The sequence below is a fragment of the Astyanax mexicanus genome, unplaced genomic scaffold, assembly GCF_023375975.1.
Source record: "Astyanax mexicanus isolate ESR-SI-001 unplaced genomic scaffold, AstMex3_surface scaffold_31, whole genome shotgun sequence".
In the NCBI taxonomy this organism is placed as follows: domain Eukaryota; kingdom Metazoa; phylum Chordata; class Actinopteri; order Characiformes; family Acestrorhamphidae; genus Astyanax; species Astyanax mexicanus.
The window spans coordinates 6,892,102-6,913,969 of NW_026040041.1; the positions used below are offsets into that span (position 1 = coordinate 6,892,102).

Here is a 21,868-nt window from a genome sequence, read left to right on the forward strand (position 1 = left end):
TCGTGTGTGTTAGATTGAGTGTAAGTGTTTGTGTGTGTGTGTGTGTGTAGTGGTGTGTGTGTAGTGGTGTGTGTGTGTGTTTGTGTGTGTGTAGTGGTGTGTGTGTGTGTGTATGTGTGTGTAGTGGTGTGTGTGTGTGTAGTGGTGTGTGTGTAGTGGTGTGTGTGTGTGTGTATGTGTGTGCAGTGGTGTGTGTGTGTGTATGTGTGTGTAGTGGTGTGTGTGTGTGTAGTGGTGTGTGTGTGTGTATGTGTGTGTAGTGGTGTGTGTGTGTGTAGTGGTGTGTGTGTGTGTGTATGTGTGTGTAGTGGTGTGTGTGTGTGTAGTGGTGTGTGTATGTGTGTGTAGTGGTGTGTGTGTGTAGTGGTGTGTGTGTGTGTGTATGTTTGTGTAGTGGTGTGTGTGTGTGTAGTGGTGTGTGTATGTGTGTGTGTATGTGTGTGTGTAGTGGTGTGTTTGTGTGTGTGTGCAGTGGTGTGTGTGTGTGTGTATTGTGTGTGTGTGTGCGTGTGTGCAGTGGTGTGTTTGTGTATGTGTAGTGGTGTGTGTGTGTATGTGTGTGTAGTGGTGTGTGTGTGTGTGTTTGTGTGTGTGTAGTGGTGTGTGTGTGTGTGTGTGTGTGTGTGTGTGTGTGTGTGTGTGTAGTGGTGTGTGTTAGAGTGAGTGGGAGTGTGTGTGTGTGTGTGTGAAGGTGAGATGCTCTGTTTGTTGTATTTTGATGATCTTACTCCAGTTTCTCCAGTTTACAGTGTGAACTCTTCAGTCCAGCAGAGAGCAGCTTCACTCCTGAATCCTGCAGTTCATTATAACTCAGGTACAGTTCTCTCAGAGTTGAGGAGTTTGAGCTGAGAACTGAGGCCAGATCTGCACAGCTTTTCTCTGATAGATTACACCAACGCAGCCTGAGAGAGAAATTATAATCTATTAGAAACACTGACATATAAACACACACCCCTATTAGTATATATTTGATATAATTATGCTTTATTCTATAATAGTTATACAATCCTTGTTTAATTAAAATACATCTAGTAAATATATATATTGTGTAGAACAGTTCATGTAAAAATATTATACTATTATTTACTGAATTAAAATGAGTGAAGCTGAAGATGTTTTACATATTTAAGAAATGTTTAACATGTTTCCCTTCCTTTACTATAAACAATAATATGCACATGAATACATATACATATCCTCCACACACACAAACTAACTCTAATTTCTTTATCAATAAATTGGTTGGTCAGAACATTTTCAGTGATTATTCCATCAATTATTAAAGCAAGATATGATCATTCATTTAGCTGAATCTCACACTGCAGATTAAACTAACACTGAACTTAAATTCAGATAAACAGACATGCATGTACTTCTGATAAAGAGCTCAGAATAGAACACTTTTCCACAGAGAACATGCTGCTCAGTGTATTTCTCTTTATGAGGGTGAAATTAGAATAAGATTATTTAGTATTGTTAAGTGAGAGATCTATATTTATGTGCACATGGTCAGAGGTAGTTTTATTAGTTTAGGGTTTAAATGATTCTGTTGAACCACACTTCAAAAGCAATGTCTGATTTTCTTTTTTTTTGACCCACCACCACCCCCCCCTCTTCAGAGGACTATTAATACTTTAATGTTTATTCATTTATTTGTTTAATTTATATATACATATACACATTTAATATAGTTGGGGGTTCAGGGTTGGAGGGAGTGAGATGCAGAAGGGGGTACAGGGGGAGAAAACAAACATACAAACAAAAACAAAAAAAGAAAAGAAAAAGAAAAGAGAAAAAAAGGAAAGAAAGATACATACATATATATACCAAAATATAGCTAAACAGAAAACAGAATAATGAAGTTATGTGGGATTTTAACGAATGATTTTGCTACAGTTTATCTTGTGTTGGATTATTATGTGATTTACTGTAATGTTTGAATTAGATGTGTCTAAATTGGGTCTGAATCTGTGTTTTTGGTGGGTTCTGAGTGTCTAGAGAGAGATAGTCTGTTAGTAGATTTTTTCCAGTGATTGATGTTAATGTTATTTTTTGTTTTCCAGTTTATGAGGATGATTTTCTTTGCGATGACTCGTGACATTAAGATTATTCTATTGTTTTGTGGTGTTGTGTTAGTGGTTGGTGTGTCTCCTAGTAGGCAGAGTGATGGTGTTGGGTGGATTTGGGTGGTGAGGGCATGAGATAGGAGGGTAATAACTTCTTTCCAGAACTGGTTAACGGGTGTGCAGTGCCACATAGCGTGGATATAATTATCAACTGTGTTTTGATTACAGTGTGTACAAATTGGTGAGATAGTGAATCCCATTTTATACATGTTGTGTGTGGTGTAGTGAACTCGGTGAATAACTTTATACTGGATGAGTTGTAAATTAGTGTTTCTGATCATGTTGTGATTATTATTACACACCTGGACCCAGAAATCAGCATTAGGAGTTAATGATAAATCTTCTTCCCATTGTTTGCACGGTAAGCTGATTCAATTGAGATATTATTTTATATATTTTGGATAATATTTTATTTGTTGTAGTAATGCTAAGAAATTCTGAAATTGGTGTAGGCAGGTCTAATGTGATTGGGGTGATTTTTGAATAGATGATTGATCTTAACTGGTGGTATTGTAAAAATTGAGTTCTCCCAATGCCGTATTTCTGGGTTAATTGTGGTAGTGACATTAAGGTGGTATTGTGATACATGTGTTTGAAGTGTGTGATCCCCTTTTTGTATCTAAATTTTTCTTTTTTAGAAAATTTTTATTTTTTTTCACAACGGCTGTTTCTAATGCATTTGGAAAAACACCCAACATGAGTGAGGTACCTACTATTTGAAGAATGTCTGCTGATATTGAGTAAAAAACATTCTTTAAAAACTTGGTTGGTAATGTATCAAGACTGCAAGTGGATGATTTGAGGTGACTCACTGTATCAATTAAAACTTCTTCATTAGTAGTGCTAAATTGGGACATTTTGACTATGATGCTTTTGCATGGTTTTGGAGAGCACATGGGCTCATCGGTGGATATAGGTGTACTGATGGCTTGTCTGATATTGTGTATTTTAGTATTAACATTTTTTTGCAAACTCATTACATCTCTCAGTTGAAACTAGCTCAGAGGTAATATATGTAGGTGAGTTAGTTAGTATGTCAACCACAGTGAAAAGAACTTTGCTATTGTTTATATTATTGTTAATAATGCTGGAGAAGTAGGATTGTCTAGATGTGCACATTATTTTATTGTAATCACGCAGTCTATCTTTAAAATTTTTTTTGTGGATGTGAAGCTTGGTTTTTCGCCATCTGCGCTCAGCCTTTCTGCATTCTCTCTTTTGGAGCTGAACTGCAGCATCATTTCTCCATGGAGCTTTCTGCTTGCATGGCATGGTTTGAACTCTATCTGGTGCAATCTCATCTAAAACTCTAGCAGTTTTTGTGTTAAAACTATCCAGCAGAGTATTTACAGAGTCTGATGGTTTGCATCTTTCTGGCTTCACTGAATTCAGCGCGAGGCTACAAACAATATAAAACTCAGTTCAGTTAAATAAAAACAAGTAAGGACCTGTAAGTTCATCAAATATTGTCAAATATAAAGGAGAGGTTGAGGTTTTGATGAGCTGTTTTCATGATTTGAAACTGAAACTAACTGGAACTTTTATTATTCTGCGCAGAAAGCCTGTGATTGTGTTTAATGAGTTTATATTTTATATTATTTATTTTTTATTCATTTTAATTATTTTAATTATTTTATTAATCAAATTATATATGTATATATATATATATATATATATATATATATATATATATATATATATATATATATATATATATATATATATATATATTCCCCATGATTCCCATGTTCTTAGTTTATTGAAATAAATTTGATAATCTCTTATCATTCTTATCATTTTACTTTACTTTCACTGCTATTATTATTTTCTTCATAAGATATAAATTCTTTACTTTTATGTCAATTTTTATGATGTTTTTAAAATGTCCTATTTTTCCTTGTATATATTTTATTCATCTATAGTAAATGTCAGTTTTTATTTCTATTTTTAAAAATATTTTTAATCCCTTTTAAACTGTAAATGAGGGTCCCCCTCCGGTGTAAATAATCGATTGCTTGATTAATATTCAGTGTTGCAAACCCAGTTTTTATATAAACAATAAACAGAATAAAGAATAAAATAACTTTACTCTTGCCTAAGTTGCAGGTTTATCTTCACAGCGTGACAGCGCAATTTCCTATACGCTGTTAAAATAGGAACGAACAGAAGTCAGCGTGCAGCTGTGTCTTAAAGGGGATGGATACTGACACACTGATTGGTTTCATGTTATGCCCAAAACACACCCATGAATAATTAAGGGAATTAAAACACACCCTTGTGTGCCGTTGGAGCTGCGCAACAATACCAAAGACACAGGACACGCCCCTAAATCTAGCTGAGCAAAGCACAATTACCAAGTGTGCTATAGATCGTTCAAATAGGGCCCATAGAGTTCTCTGGCATAATTATCCTTGGGATTATCAATGTGAATGTTAAAATCACCAGCAATAATAAAATGATCAAATTCAGTAGAAATAAAAGACAGCATATCTGTAAAATCATCAATAAAATCAGCATTGTACCTTGGAGGCCTGTAGACAATTACTAGTAATATTCTTGGTGTCCCTTTTAAAACTGCACCTAAATATTCAAAAGATGTGGAGTCTCCAAGTGATAACTGCTTGCATTGGAATGTATCATTAAACAGCATAGCTACACCTCCACCTTTCTTGCCGGTACATGAGACATTTAAAAAGTTAAAGTTTGGTGGAGCCGACTCAATTAATACACTTTCAGCACTACAAGAATTTAACCATGTCTCTGTTAAAAACAGAAAATCAAGCCCATAATTTGTAATAAAATCATTAATTAGATAAGACTTTTTAGTAAGAGATCTGATATTTAGCAGAGCTAATTTAATACCCTGTGCGTTTTGTTCCAAAGACTGTGGGTTACAATTTACATACTGCAGGTTGGATATATTCACATTATCTGACCTATACTCCCTGTTCTTTCTGCTTCTGATAAGAACTGGAATGGGGGAGATAACTGGCACACAGGGTCCGTACTTGTTTTGAAAACATGTACTGCTGACATCACCATTGTAGCAGCACGGACCCAAAAGATATCAGTTTGCTGGATTACTTGTGGCGGCCTCTTCCCTTATGGTGGAAGGAGGTGGGAGGGGCTCCTGCTGGTGAAGAAGTCGAGAGCGGAGCTGTCTGTCTGGTGGTTTAGGAGCTTGTCTTTTCTTTTTGGGTTGTGGGGGGAGTTTGTTTAATACTTCATGTTCATGTTCACTGGGCTTCATTTTGGTCCCCTTTACTAACTCCTTGATTGGGGAGTGTAGTGGTGGTGGGGATGGGGGTTGCTGGGTCCGTGAGGCAGTAGGTGACTGTGGAGGAGAAGTTGTGCTGATTTTCCGCTGTACCTGAGGACTCGCTGACAGAGAAAGCGTCAGCTTTGTCCCTGCAGATACCAGCTTCTCCATGGTTGCTGGGAAGATCAGATGGGGTGATGATGGGTTGGAGATGGAGGATGATGATGATGAGGTGGAGATGGAGGATGGTGTGGAGTGCTCATGCAGTTGCGGTGTTTCCGGCAGCTGATACAGCAGAACATGGCTCCCATCCGATAACTCCGCAGTCTCTGTGGGGGGAGGATGTTGTGTCTCTGTAGTGCAGACAGTGTCCTTGGGTGTTAAAGCTGACGTGTCTTCACCAGTGGGAACAGAGAAGTTGCACAGAGAAAAAATTATGTTCTGTGACAGGAATTTGACTCCCCTCTTGTTGGTGTGCAGTCCATCTCTCCTGAAAAACTCTCTTCCCAAAAAACATATTGAAATTGTCAATGAAGTTCAGTCCGTTTGACCTGCAGGTTTTCTGAAGCCAAATGTTTTAAAGCCAACAGCCTAGAGAACATATTGCAGCCCCTTGCAGGTAGAGGACCACTGATGAATGTCTGGATGTTGAACTTGCGCAGTGTGGTAAAAAGATCATTAAAGTCTCTTTTAACACCTCAGACTCCTCTTTCTTTGTATCGTTCTTTCCAACCTGAGCAATAATCCGTTTCACTGTTCTGTTTTCAGCCAGTAGTGCTGGAAGCTTCTCATTCAGTTCAGAAACTGTGATGTTTGGCTCACATCGAACAATGAGTTTCTGATTATTTTTCATGCCATGAACAGAGTCATCCCCCAAAACATGGGTGTCTGCTGAGCCCTGTAGCTCTCCTGCGGTGTTTTGAATGGCTGAATCTTCTGGTTCTTTCTGAATCATACTGGCTGGTATTTAAAAAGTCATTAAGGTCTTGCAGTGGCTCAAATCTGTTTTGCAAGCTAAGTGACTGGAACTGATTTCCTCTGGCTCTGTGCTCTGTGATCTCCGAGCAATAGCTTTAGCATTAGCATTAGCCAGATGTGCTATGTTAGCAGGAGTGGACGATACTACAGAGCTGTATGTGGCATGCCGTTTGGGTTTAGCTCCAATGCTAACCCATTGCTGGTTTTGCCCATATCTTTCAGCTGTACTCACATTACGCATGTCCACATGATCTGCTGGTCCAGTTCTGTTCGTCTCCACTGCTCGCTGCTCCGTTAAAAACCTTTTGTCCGCTGGCAGCACTCCCACTCTCCAATGGTCCTTGAACAGTGCAGAAATGCCAGTCCTTAAACTCTGATAACAAGGACCGATTTTTTTTCCCCAAAACAGTCATTCTTTGTAGAAGATTGTAGCAGTTCTGGCAGCACTGGTGCTCTGAACCCACACAAGAAGGCATCTCGTAGATTTCTTCTTTAGCACTCTACAGGAACTTTTCTGATTCCTGTGCCTATGGCTCTACTATACTAAATGTCCAAAAGAAACTAAAAAAATAAAAAATAAAAAACAAAATATGGTAGTGCTAGTGCTAATCTAAATAATGAGCTCAGACACTGTAGCTCGAAAATGTCTAAAAATAAAGAAAAGTATGAAAGATAGCAGAGATAGCAGAGCTAAGCAGAGAAGCGTCTGAACGGCACAGAAGCAGGAAGCAAAAGAACTCATAGTCAGAGCTCGCCTTTTTAGGAGTATTTAAACACCCGCTAATTAAGTGTCAACTCCCATAAAAGTGGGAATAAAAAGTATTTTTTTGTTGTTTTTCTAAAAGAAAGTTGTATTTGCTAAGCTGAAAAAATTAGAAAGTATATGGTAAAACAATGTTTTCACAACAAAAACACAGCAGTATCCCATTCCCTCCAAATTTATATTTTCAAGAGATCATGTGTGTGTGTGTGTGTGTGTGTGTGTGTGAAGGTGAGATGCTCTGTTTGTTGTATTTTGATGATCTTACCACAGTTTCTCCAGTTTACAGTGTGGATTCTTCAGTCCAGCAGAGAGCAGCTTCACTCCTGAATCCTGCAGTTTATTACCACCCAGGTTCAGTTCTCTCAGAGTTGAGGAGTTTGAGCTGAGAACTGAGGCCAGATCTGCACAGCTTTTATCTGATTGATAACAGGAACCCAGCCTGAGAGAGAAATTATAATCCATTAGAAACACTGACATATAAACACACACCCCTTAGGAAGGAGGTGTATTAGTATATTTTTGAGATAATTATTATATTCTTTATTATGTATTATTATTATTCTTTTTCTTATTATTACTAATCAGTGAATTAAAATAAGTGCAACTGTAGGTGTTGAAGTGACCTCTTTTCTTGCTTGATTACAAATAAAAAATTTGCCTATGTATAATAAAAAAAAAAACAAATACGGATGAATCCTCCCTAACACATACACACACACAAATTTGCAAATACTGATTTCTTTATATAGATAGATAGATAGGTGCTGTCTTACTTTCATGCAGCATAGCACATAGTCTCTTAGTCACTTACTGTTAAACTTCCTGATTTTCAACTCTAGTACACTGTCCAGCAGACTCATTGGAACTAGAAAAACTAATCAGTTGTTTAAAAAAATATTATTTTAGATGGTGTAGCTCCCCTTAAACACAAAAAAGAGAGACAGAAAAAGCTCGCAATGTGGTACAATGATCAAACTCGTACCTTAAAGCAGTTAGTACAAAATTTATAATAATATCGATCAACTAAACTGGAAGTGTTTCATTCTGAGTGGAAAGACAGTCTTGTCAAATATAGAAAAGACCAGGCAGGTAATAAACCTCAGATTCCAGTCATTCACACCAACAAAAACACAGCAGTTCCCCTTTCCCTCCCAAACTATATTTTTCACTTTGTCTCCACTTCTCCACCTGGTATCTGGACTAGGGATGTCCCGATCCAGCTTTTTGAACTTCCGATCCGATACAGATTTTTTTTTTTGCACTTCCGATCCGATACCGATACCGGCCGATACCGATACCGGCCTATCCGAGCATGTATTAAAGTTTAAAGTTATTTAGCCAACTTACTTTGTTGTCAAACTCATGTTGAAAAGCGTTTTACTCTTGATAACAAGTAGCCAGCTGAATTAGGTTTGTTTGAATAATACACAAAGGTTGGTAAGGAGAAACTGACCTGTTTAGCAATTAATAAACTCAAAATAGACAAAATAATAAATAACAAACAGAAATGGCGACAGTAAACCAAGCCTTAAAAAGCCATAAGTGCAAATAATATTGTAAATTGTATTAAAAAAGCAAAACACACAAACTGAGTAGAAAATAGTCTATTAACAGCATCAGTACTCTTGACTGCTGTACTCATCAGTGCTCTTGAACAAGTGTAAACCAAAGCTTAAAAAAATCAGTGCAAATAATGAAAACTATTTAAAAGCAAAATGCCTACTACTCCCCAATCTCCTCCACACTTTGCTGCTCCACCCCATCTACACACTCCCTTCAATACCAACTGTTTGCCCTGCCTGCAGTCCGAGCATGATGGGGAGATTCTTTTTTTACAAAGACGAGCATTTCAGTATGCTCAGGTGTCAGCCTGCTCCTGTGTTAGTAATGTAACCATAATATAATACATTTTTTTTATAAGCAATTAAAGCTAAATTATCAAAATAAGCTACGTTTCACACAGTTTTACCTTTTAGTTGCATAAATAAGAAACATAACATGTTTCATAAACTTTATTTGCAAATAATTGTGAAATTTACCCATACCCACTAGTTGAGATGTGATACTACAATAAGCATAATGACACTAAAAACACAACAAGCAAACATCATAATGTTAAGAGAGAAAACTTTATTAAATTCAAAGAAAAAACTCTTCATAAAGGGAGCTAACGCTGCCTCCAGCCGGTCTGACCGGAGTTCATCTTTCCCGGCCGGGGAGATGCTATGCTCGTTTGCTGAAGGTGTGCTGAAAAATGTGGACCGGATTTTACTCTCACTGGCAAAAACACAGCAAAAACTGGAATGGATTATCTAAATGAGTGCGCTGGAAAACCCGGACTGTGAAAAAAACTGGATCGGGAGTCTGGATCGGCATTTTCTTGTGCCTTACGATCCGCATTTTTTGCAAATATCGGCGGCCTAATCTGGACCGAGCACACCTGCCTAATTTAATTTGCATAAGAGATCATGTTCGTGTGTGTGTGTGTGTGTGTGTGTGAAGGTGAGATGCTCTGTTTGTTGTATTTTGATGATCTTACCACAGTTTCTCCAGTTTACAGTGTGGATTCTTCAGTCCAGCAGAGAGCAGCTTCACTCCTGAATCCTGCAGTTCATTATTATTCAGGTTCAGTTCTCTCAGAGTTGAGGAGTTTGAGCTGAGAGCTGAGGTCAGATCTGCACAGCTTTTCTCTGATAGATTACACCCATCCAGCCTGAGAGAGAAATGATAATCCATTAGAAACACTGACATATAAAAACACACCCCTTAGGAAGGAGGTGTATTAGTATATTTTATATACTATTATTTTTTTTCTTATTCTTATTACTCAGTGAACAAATTAAAAATCTGCCTGTATAAAAAAAAATAAATACAGATAAAGTCCTCCCTAACAAACACACACACAGCTGCCTCTATCATTATTGTTTAGTAAATTTGCAAATTCTGATTTCTCTTAGTCACTTACTGTTAACCTTTCTGATTTTCAACTCTAGTACACTGTCCAGCAGACTCATCGGAACTAGACAAACTAATCAGTTGTTTAGAAAATACCTTTCTGCCTACTTTAGATGGTGTAAAGAAATGATAATTCTTTGATATGAAATGATAATGAAATGTACGTTAAAACAGTTATTACAAAATTTATAAAAAATATCGATCAACTAAACTGAAAGTGTTCCATTCTGCGTGGAAAGACAGTGGAAAGTCTTGTCAAATACAGAAAGAACTTAATAAAGCCCACTCAGCATATCTGGCCTCTTTAGTGTTATTTCCCTACTGACTAAAAACCAGGCAGGTACTGAATCTCAGATTCCAGCCATTCACACCAGCAACGCTTTTATGGACTTCTTTTATACTAAAACTGAAAACATTAAGGATAAAATTCAACAGATAAATATGTCATCTGGTGTGGCTGATATAGAACAAAACTCAGTTACTGAAGTTATGATGAGTTTTTAACCCACTTAAACAGCTAGAACTAGAGAAAATTATCTCCTCATCAAACAGCAAAACCAGCACACTTGATGCAGTTCCCTCAAAATGACTAAAACAGGTACAGCCATATATAATTAAACTTCTGTTAATGATAGTAAACTCATTGTTTACCCTGGGGCATGTACGCAAAGTCATTAAAACAGCGGTATTTAAACCTCTGATCAAGAAATGTGAGTGAGAATAAAGAAAATCGAGAAATGTGTAAAAGATGTGAAAACATTGATGTCTCACAATGTTCTCCTATTAAATAATGATAAAACAGAAATTCAAAGCTGCTAGAAATAAATGATCAGACTTAATGTTAAATCTGGACGACTTCTCCGTCACACCTGGTTCAGTAGCTAAAAACCTTGGTGTTATCATAGGTTCAGATCTAGCATTCGATAAACACATATCTAATGTTACTAGAACAGCTTTTTTTTTCACCGAAAAATGAGTAAATGCCTTCATTACCTCAAGGCTAGATTATTGTAATGCACTACTGTCAGTATGTTCCTGCAGTTATTAAATAAACTTCAGCTAGTTCAAAATGCTGCAGCCAGGGTCCTTAATAAAACTAGAACATTTGAGCACATTAGTCCAGTCCTATCAGCACTGCACTGCTTCCAGTCAAATTCCACATAGACTATAAAATTCTCCTGTTAACGTATAAAGCCCTACACGGGCTCGCTCCTGAGTATTTACGAGATCTCATCTCCTATTATGAACCACCGTGATTACTTAGATCTCAGGGTGCTGGTTTCTTAGTAGTTCCTAAAATTCAGAGGAGCTCTGCAGGAGGAAGAGCTTTCTCTTATTGAGACGCAGTCTCAATCTTTAAGTCTAGACTGAAAACTTACTTGTTTAGTTTAACTTTTGGTAATTAATGTTTTTCCCTTTAGATAAGGCTGAATATATAAAACCTATGTGAATGTATAAAATACTTTTTAAAATTAATTTAAAAGCTGTTTGACCAGTGGTAGGATGTTCCCCCCTTAAATGTGAGTCTTGGTCCTCCCAAGGTTTCTTCCTCCTGCAGCTCTGAGGGAGTTTTCCCTCCACACTCTCTGGGGTTTTTTTTTGTATTCTGCATATTTTTTGTTTTTGTGTTTTGCCTGATTCTTTGTCCTGTGATCATGTTTCTGTAAAGCTGCTTTGTGACATCAGTTGTAAAAAGTGCTATACAAATAAATTTGATTTGATTTTATAATTAATCATCATTTAATCCCCCCATGAATTAACTGTGACACTGATCATCTATCAGTCTGGAAAAGGTTACAAAGTCATTTCTAATGCTTTGGGACTCCAGAGAACCACAGTGAGAGCTATTATTCACTAATGGAGAAAACATGAAACACTGGTGAACCTTCCCAGGAGTGACCGGCCCACAAAATTACTCCAAAACAACACAAAACAACATCTAAAGAATTGCAGGTCTCACTTGGCTCAGTTAAGGTGAGTGTTGAAGAAGAGCAAAATTCCTCCACAGAGATGTGAAAGACTCATTAACAGTTATCACAAACTCTTGATTTCAGTTGTTGCCGCCGGTGACACAATCGAGTTATTAGGTTTAGGGGAAAATTATTTTTCAGATAGGGCCAGGTTAGTTTGAATAGATGTTTTCTCTGAATAAATGAAATTACAGTAGCTTCTCTTTGTGATCTGTGCTCTCTCAAATCATGCTAGTAGAGAGTTTTGGTTTGTTTTTTCACCATAAAAGTGCTTCTTTTACTCTTCTGCTCCACCGCTGCACCACTGGTATGTGTTGCTGGTCTCACTACTGGACTATCAGTTCTGCCTGAGAGTCAGGATGTCATCATCTACCTGCTCAACAGAGTTTATGCTCACCTAGACAGATCAGTCAGTACTGTGAGGGTCATGATTTTTTTATTTCTTCACTGCATTTAACAGCATTCGGCCTGATCTTCTGGGTGACAAGCTGACAACAGTGCAAGCAGACGCCGCCCTTGTCTCCTGGATTGTAGACTACCTGACCGACGGGCCACAGTACAGTGGTGTGAAAAATATTTGTTCCCTACAGGTTTCTTGGGTTTTTGCTTTTTTGTCATACTTACATTTTTCTGATTATCAAACAAAGATAACCTGAGTAAACATAAAAATCACTGTTATTATTAAATTATAATTTTATTTATTAAAAGGAAAAAGGTATCCGAACCAATCTAGCCCTGTGTAAAAAGTGTTTGCCCCCTAAACCTAATAACTTGTTTGTGCCACTCTTGGCGGCAACAACTGCACTCAAGCTTTACTGATAACTGGAAACTAGTCTTTTACATTTCTGTGGAGGAATTTTGTTCCACTTTTCTTTACAGAATGATTTTAATTCAGACACATTGGAGGATTTTCCAGCATAAACGTCCTGTTTAAGATCATCCACAGCATCTCAATTAGACTTTGACTAGACCCTCAAAAAACCTTCATTTAGTTTTATTAATCCATTCAGACGTGAACTGTTTGTGTGCTTTGGATCATTGTCCTGCTGCTGAACCCAAGTACTCTTGAGCTTGAGCCAGAGATTCTCCTTCAGGATTTTCAGGTAAACAGCAGAATTCCTGATTCCATCAATTACAGCAAGTTATCCAGAATCCCCAGACCATCACACTACCACCACCATGTTTTACGTTCAGTATGATGTTCTTTTTCTGAAATTATTATGTAACGGGACACACACCTTCCAAAAAGTTCCACTTTTGTCATGTACAAATAATAGTTAAGATGATTGTTAATACATTTTTTTTATAAGCAATTAAAGCTAAATTATCAAAATAAGCTATGTTTCACACAGTTTTACCTTTTAGTTGCATAAATAAGAAACATAACATGTTTCATAAACTTTATTTGCAAATAATTGTGAAATTTACCCATACCCACTAGTTGAGATGTGATACTACAATAAGCATAATGACACTAAAAACACAACAAGCAAACATCATAATGTTAAGAGAGAAAACTTTATTAAATTCAAAGAAAAAACTCTTCATAAAGGGAGCTAACGCTGCCTCCAGCCGGTCTGACCGGAGCTCATCTTTCCCGGCCGGGGAGATGCTATGCTCGTTTGCTGAAGGTGTGCTGAAAAATGCGGACCGGATTTTACTCTCACTGGCAAAAACACAGCAAAAACTGGAATGGATTATCTAAATGAGTGCGCTGGAAAACCCGGACTGTGAAAAAAACTGGATCGGGAGTCTGGATCGGCATTTTCTTGTGCCTTACGATCCGCATTTTTTGCAAATATCGGCGGCCTAATCTGGACCGAGCACACCTGCCTAATTTAATTTGCATAAGAGATCATGTTCGTGTGTGTGTGTGTGTGAAGGTGAGATGCTCTGTTTGTTGTATTTTGATGATCTTACCACAGTTTCTCCAGTTTACAGTGTGGATTCTTCAGTCCAGCAGAGAGCAGCTTCACTCCTGAATCCTGCAGTTCATTATTATTCAGGTTCAGTTCTCTCAGAGTTGAGGAGTTTGAGCTGAGAGCTGAGGTCAGATTTGCACAGCTTTTCTCTGATAGATTACACCCATCCAGCCTGAGAGAGAAATGATAATCCATTAGAAACACTGACATATAAAAACACACCCCTTAGGAAGGAGGTGTATTAGTATATTTTATATACTATTATTTTTTTTCTTATTCTTATTACTCAGTGAACAAATTAAAAATCTGCCTGTATAAAAAAAAAAAATACAGATAAAGTCCTCCCTAACAAACACACACACAGCTGCCTCTATCATTATTGTTTAGTAAATTTGCAAATTCTGATTTCTCTTAGTCACTTACTGTTAACCTTTCTGATTTTCAACTCTAGTACACTGTCCAGCAGACTCATCGGAACTAGACAAACTAATCAGTTGTTTAGAAAATACCTTTCTGCCTACTTTAGATGGTGTAAAGAAATGATAATTCTTTGATATGAAATGATAATGAAATGTACGTTAAAACAGTTATTACAAAATTTATAAAAAATATCGATCAACTAAACTGAAAGTGTTCCATTCTGCGTGGAAAGACAGTGGAAAGTCTTGTCAAATACAGAAAGAACTTAATAAAGCCCACTCAGCATATCTGGCCTCTTTAGTGTTATTTCCCTACTGACTAAAAACCAGGCAGGTACTGAATCTCAGATTCCAGCCATTCACACCAGCAACGCTTTTATGGACTTCTTTTATACTAAAACTGAAAACATTAAGGATAAAATTCAACAGATAAATATGTCATCTGGTGTGGCTGATATAGAACAAAACTCAGTTACTGAAGTTATGATGAGTTTTTAACCCACTTAAACAGCTAGAACTAGAGAAAATTATCTCCTCATCAAACAGCAAAACCAGCACACTTGATGCAGTTCCCTCAAAATGACTAAAACAGGTACAGCCATATATAATTAAACTTCTGTTAATGATAGTAAACTCATCGTTTACCCTGGGGCATGTACGCAAAGTCATTAAAACAGCGGTATTTAAACCTCTGATCAAGAAATGTGAGTGAGAATAAAGAAAATCGAGAAATGTGTAAAAGATGTGAAAACATTGATGTCTCACAATGTTCTCCTATTAAATAATGATAAAACAGAAATTCAAAGCTGCTAGAAATAAATGATCAGACTTAATGTTAAATCTGGACGACTTCTCCGTCACACCTGGTTCAGTAGCTAAAAACCTTGGTGTTATCATAGGTTCAGATCTAGCATTCGATAAACACATATCTAATGTTACTAGAACAGCTTTTTTTTTCACCGAAAAATGAGTAAATGCCTTCATTACCTCAAGGCTAGATTATTGTAATGCACTACTGTCAGTATGTTCCTGCAGTTATTAAATAAACTTCAGCTAGTTCAAAATGCTGCAGCCAGGGTCCTTAATAAAACTAGAACATTTGAGCACATTAGTCCAGTCCTATCAGCACTGCACTGCTTCCAGTCAAATTCCACATAGACTATAAAATTCTCCTGTTAACGTATAAAGCCCTACACGGGCTCGCTCCTGAGTATTTACGAGATCTCATCTCCTATTATGAACCACCGTGATTACTTAGATCTCAGGGTGCTGGTTTCTTAGTAGTTCCTAAAATTCAGAGGAGCTCTGCAGGAGGAAGAGCTTTCTCTTATTGAGACGCAGTCTCAATCTTTAAGTCTAGACTGAAAACTTACTTGTTTAGTTTAACTTTTGGTAATTAATGTTTTTCCCTTTAGATAAGGCTGAATATATAAAACCTATGTGAATGTATAAAATACTTTTTAAAATTAATTTAAAAGCTGTTTGACCAGTGGTAGGATGTTCCCCCCTTAAATGTGAGTCTTGGTCCTCCCAAGGTTTCTTCCTCCTGCAGCTCTGAGGGAGTTTTCCCTCCACACTCTCTGGGGTTTTTTTTTGTATTCTGCATATTTTTTGTTTTTGTGTTTTGCCTGATTCTTTGTCCTGTGATCATGTTTCTGTAAAGCTGCTTTGTGACATCAGTTGTAAAAAGTGCTATACAAATAAATTTGATTTGATTTTATAATTAATCATCATTTAATCCCCCCATGAATTAACTGTGACACTGATCATCTATCAGTCTGGAAAAGGTTACAAAGTCATTTCTAAAGCTTTGGGACTCCAGAGAACCACAGTGAGAGCTATTATTCACTAATGGAGAAAACATGAAACACTGGTGAACCTTCCCAGGAGTGACCGGCCCACAAAATTACTCCAAAACAACACAAAACCACATCTAAAGAATTGCAGGTCTCACTTGGCTCAGTTAAGGTGAGTGTTGAAGAAGAGCAAAATTCCTCCACAGAGATGTGAAAGACTCATTAACAGTTATCACAAACTCTTGATTTCAGTTGTTGCCGCCGGTGACACAATCGAGTTATTAGGTTTAGGGGAAAATTATTTTTCAGATAGGGCCAGGTTAGTTTGAATAGATGTTTTCTCTGAATAAATGAAATTACAGTAGCTTCTCTTTGTGATCTGTGCTCTCTCAAATCATGCTAGTAGAGAGTTTTGGTTTGTTTTTCACCATAAAAGTGCTTCTTTTACTCTTCTGCTCCACCGCTGCACCACTGGTATGTGTCGCTGGTCTCACTACTGGACTATCAGTTCTGCCTGAGAGTCAGGATGTCATCATCTACCTGCTCAACAGAGTTTATGCTCACCTAGACAGATCAGTCAGTACTGTGAGGGTCATGATTTTTTATTTCTTCACTGCATTTAACAGCATTCGGCCTGATCTTCTGGGTGACAAGCTGACAACAGTGCAAGCAGACGCCGCCCTTGTCTCCTGGATTGTAGACTACCTGACCGACGGGCCACAGTACAGTGGTGTGAAAAATATTTGTTCCCTACAGATTTCTTGTGTTTTTGCTTTTTTGTCATACTTACATTTTTCTGATTATCAAACAAAGATAACCTGAGTAAAAATAAAAATCACTGTTATTATTAAATTATAATTTTATTTATTAAAAGGAAAAAAGTATCCGAACCAATCTAGCCCTGTGTAAAAAGTGTTTGCCCCCTAAACCTAATAACTTGTTTGTGCCACTCTTGGCGGCAACAACTGCACTCAAGCTTTACTGATAAATGGAAACTAGTCTTTTACATTTCTGTGAAGGAATTTTGTTCCACTTTTCTTTACAGAATGATTTTAATTCAGACACATTGGAGGATTTTCCAGCATAAACGTCCTGTTTAAGATCATCCACAGCATCTCAATTAGACTTTGACTAGACCCTCAAAAAACCTTCATTTAGTTTTATTAATCCATTCAGACGTGAACTGTTTGTGTGCTTTGGATCATTGTCCTGCTGCTGAACCCAAGTACTCTTGAGCTTGAGCCAGAGATTCTCCTTCAGGATTTTCAGGTAAACAGCAGAATTCCTGATTCCATCAATTACAGCAAGTTATCCAGAATCCCCAGACCATCACACTACCACCACCATGTTTTACGTTCAGTATGATGTTCTTTTTCTGAAATTATTATGTAACGGGACACACACCTTCCAAAAAGTTCCACTTTTGTCATGTACAAATAATAGTTAAGATGTTTGTTGACAAATGTGAAATAAGTTGTTGTTTTTTAGGTCAGTTTTTGCCTAGAAATTCTCCCATGGATACCATTTTTACCCAGTCTCTTTCTTATTATTGAATCATTAACACTGACCTTAACTAAGGCAAGTAAGGGTTTTTTGTGACCTCCTTGATGAGTTGTTCATGCCCTTTTGGTATAATTGTGGTCAGCTGGACTCCTGAGAAGATTCACCTGTGTTCCATGTTTTCTACATTAGTGAATAATAGTGAATCACTGTGGTTCACTGGAGTCCCAAAGCTTTAGAAATGACTTCGTTTCCTTTTCCAGACTGATAGATGATCAATTACTTTGTTTTTCCGTTTGTATTTGAATTTCGTATCATTGGGGTATAATGTGTTTAATAAATAAAATCATAATTTAAAAGGCACTTTTTGTATTTACTCAGGTTATCTTTGTCTGATATTAAAGTCTGTTTGATAATTTGAAAAATATGACAAAACGAAAAAACAGTAGACATCTGTAGGGGGCAAATGCTTTTTCATGCCACAGTATATGTGCCTGCAGCACTGAATGGAAGAAATGGAAAATAACCAACAGTAGAAAACTCTAAACTGTGTGCGAGTTAAAGAGCAGGGGTGTAGATGTGCCGGGAGTGTGATGTATTTTGTACGCATTGACCCTTTTGTTGTACTGTAGTTGTGATGATGCACTGTGTGCTGGGATATGTAGTCCCCCGCGGTGTGTAGTGTGTAATAGCAAAACGACAAGTAAAGCAGTCTCCAGTTTAGAGCACAGCACATCTCCGTCTCTGTCTGATTCTTTAATGTATATCCAGTACTAAAGGACGTACTGCCGATATAACAGGGAGCACCTATTTAAATTAACTTAACTAAACCCAAAATACTTACAAAAATATAATCTACTGAATTTCATAAGATAAAAAAATAAAAACTATAAAATAATAAACTAATATTTAAAAAATAAATAAATAAACACACATATCTCAAAAGTAAATAAACTGCATCTGGGCAACGAAACCAAACAGAGAAATAACAAAAAAACAAATAAAGGAACAAAAACAACAATTTAACAATCACTAAAGTGATACTTATCTCAAAGGCTCTAAATGACAATATTTTACTTTGTGGTTTTATTGTAATTCAGAGCATTTGTTTGCAGAAAATAAGAAATGGTCAAATTAACCAAAAAGATGCAGAGCTTTCAAACCTCAAATAATGCAAAGAAAACAAGTCTTTCATACTGCTTTTGGGTGACCATATGCCACTCCCGGGGCAAAAATTCAAGAGGTTCAGCATGGTATGATGGCCTGTGACCATCTATCTTCTATCTTCCTCTTCATTAAATTCCAGAGGTTTTAAATGGGGTTCAGGGCTGGAGATTGGGCTAGCCATGACAGGGTCTTGATCTGGTGGTCCTTCATCCACACCTTTATTGATCTAGCTGTGGAATTGAGCATTGTCCTGTTGGCGGCGTGAGCCGGGAGCAAAACATGATGCTTTTTCGTTTATATTATTCTTAAAAAAAATAAACAATGTCTTTTGTATTTATTGTAGTGTTAGAGTTTTATGTTGCACTATGGTTACACTTTTGTACTTTATGTTTGTCTATTGTATTGTTGTTCCATGTTGCACTGTGGTTCCAGGGGAACGTAATTTCACTACACTGTGTACCTGTACTCAGATGGAATGACAATAAAAGCGTCTTGACTTGACTTGGAAAATCCAGTCCCCAGATTTAGGGAACATTGCCAAAGCAAAAGGAAGCAGGTTTTCGTCCAGGATAACCTTGTATGATTCATGGGTCATTCACAAAGACCAAACTGTCCAATTCCAGACTGTTCTTTCCATGCACTTCACCCTAGCTGACATTTGCCATTCTTTTTATTGGTCTCTTGATGTCATACTGCGATTGCTGACTGACATTTAACTATTGCATTGAATTATTTAAGGTTTGAAAGCACTGTACCTTCTTCATTATTTTGACAATTTCTCATTTTCTGCAAACAAATGTTTTAAATGACAATATTTGTATTTGTAACTTGGGAGAAATGTTGTCAGTGGTTTATTGAATAAAACCACAATATTCATTTTACTTAAATATATACCTATAAATCGTAAAATCAGAATATATAAATATATGATCAGACTAATAGAAATACTTAAAAATGACGTGAAATAAACTCTTTTTACACAGAATTACATGGTTTTTCTCTCAAGTTTAAACAGCTGTTTTGGAGATACTTGTTTTTTATTGGACAGCGACGATATTCAGTATATTACACACAATCATATAGATTATAGTGAGTGGGAAATCATCAACAAATCAGTATTAAACAGTAAAAAGTAAATATGAAAATACTCACTTAGCTCTTCTGGACACTTTAATCACCGGCATCAACCTCAGAAGACATTCCTCTGAAGTCTCAAATTTCCACAGGTTAAACTCATCCAGCTCCTCTTCTGAATTTAGCATCACAAACGCCACAGCTGACCACTGATCAGGAGAGAAAGTAACTCCTCTGAGATCACTGGAATCTCCTCTGTTCAGGTATTTCTGGACTTCCTGCACTAGAGAATGATCATTCAGTTCATTCAGACAGTGGAACAGACTGATAGTTTTCTCTGGAGAGGGATTCTCCCTGATCTTCTGCTTGATGTACTCCACTACTTCCTCTTTACTGTGAGAGATGTTCTCTGTCTGTATCAGAAGACCTCGTAAGAGAGTCTGATTGGACTCCAGTGAGAGACCCAGAAGGAATCGGAGGAAAAGGTCCAGGTGTCCATTCTCACTCTGTAAGGCCTTGTCCACGGCTCTCTTCAGGAAGTCAGACATTGTTTCTTTTTTGGAGAAACCAAATCCACTGTGTTTCTGTTGCAGCACATTTCTGTTGTTGGAGATGAAGGACAGAAACTCATATAAAGCAGCCAGAAACTCCTGAACACTCAGATGAACAAAGCTGAAAACCTTCCCCAGGTGAAGTTCAGACTCCTGTCTGAAGATCTGGGTGCACACTCCTGAGTACACAGACACTTCTCTGACATCAATGCTGCACTCTCTCAGATCTTCCTCATAGAAGATCAGGTTTCCTTTCTCCAGCTGTTGGAAAGCCAGTTTTCCCAGAGCCAGAATAATCTCTCTAGTCTGTTTAAGATCAACATCACTTTTTCTTTGGTACTTCTGGCTGCGGTGTTTGATCTGAAAGATAAGGAAGTGTGTGAACATTTGAGTCAGAGTCTTGGGGATCTCTCCTCCCTCTGCTTCACCCAACATCCTCTCTAGAACAGTGGCTGAGATCCAGCAGAAGACTGGGATGTGGCACATGATGTAGAGGCTTCTGGAGGACTTCATGTGTGTAATGATTCTTTCAGCAAGGCTCTGATCTCTGATCCTTTTCCTGAAGTATTCCTCTTTCTGAGGGTCACTGAACCCTCGTACCTCTGTTACCTGATCAATACAGTCAGGAGGGATCTGATTGGCTGCTGCTGGTCGAGTAGTTATCCATAGGAGAGCAGAGGGAAGCAGGTTCCCCTGGATGAGGTTTGTCAGCAGCACATCCACTGAGGCTGACTGTGTTACATCAGATACTCTCTTATTGTTCTGGAAATCTAGAGGAAGTCGACATTCATCCAGACCATCAAAGATGAACATGAATTTGTAGTGATGATATTCTATTGGTTTTAAGTATTTTGTGTCCCTAAAAAACTGATAAAGAAGATCCTCCAGACTGACTTTTTCAGTTTTCATCAGATTCAGCTCTCTAAAAGGAAGTGGAAATATGAAGAGAACATCCTGATTGGCTTTTCCTTCAGTCCAGTCCAGAATGAACTTCTGCACAGAGACAGTTTTTCCAATTCCAGCAACTCCTTTAGTCAGCACAGTTCTGATGGACTGGTCTTTAAAGAGGTCGTTACATTTGATGGGCGTCTCCTGTGTTGCTGGTCTCCTGGATGCTGCTTCAATCTGTCTGACCTCATGCTCATTATTGACCTCTCCACTCCCTCCCTCTGTGATGTACAGATCTGTGTAGATCTCATTCAGAAGGGTTGAGGTTCCAGGATCTGAGATTCCTTCATTAATTTTCTGAAATTTTGCCTTTAGTGTTGATTTGAGCTTTCGGTGGCAGGATGGAGCCAGTTCTAATAAACAGAGACAAAAAAGACAAAAATACAGCACATATTAACATTTCACATTACTAGAGATAAGACGATTGGTCGCAATGTATT

At 37.5% G+C, this 21,868-nt stretch overlaps 1 protein-coding gene across 13 annotated transcripts in view; it reads right to left on the minus strand.

The window, feature by feature from the left end:
• Window positions 1-21,868, minus strand: part of LOC111188855 (NACHT, LRR and PYD domains-containing protein 12-like) — an 859,751-nt gene that overhangs the window by 472,959 nt on the left and 364,924 nt on the right. The window contains exon 18 of one of the 13 annotated variants that reach the window (XM_049472891.1): window positions 9,666-9,839. The exons of the other annotated variants lie outside the window; for them this stretch is intronic. Coding sequence (XP_049328848.1) covers window positions 9,666-9,839 — 174 coding nt within the window. The remainder of the gene's footprint in view (window positions 1-9,665; window positions 9,840-21,868) is intronic. 13 annotated transcript variants of the gene reach the window in all.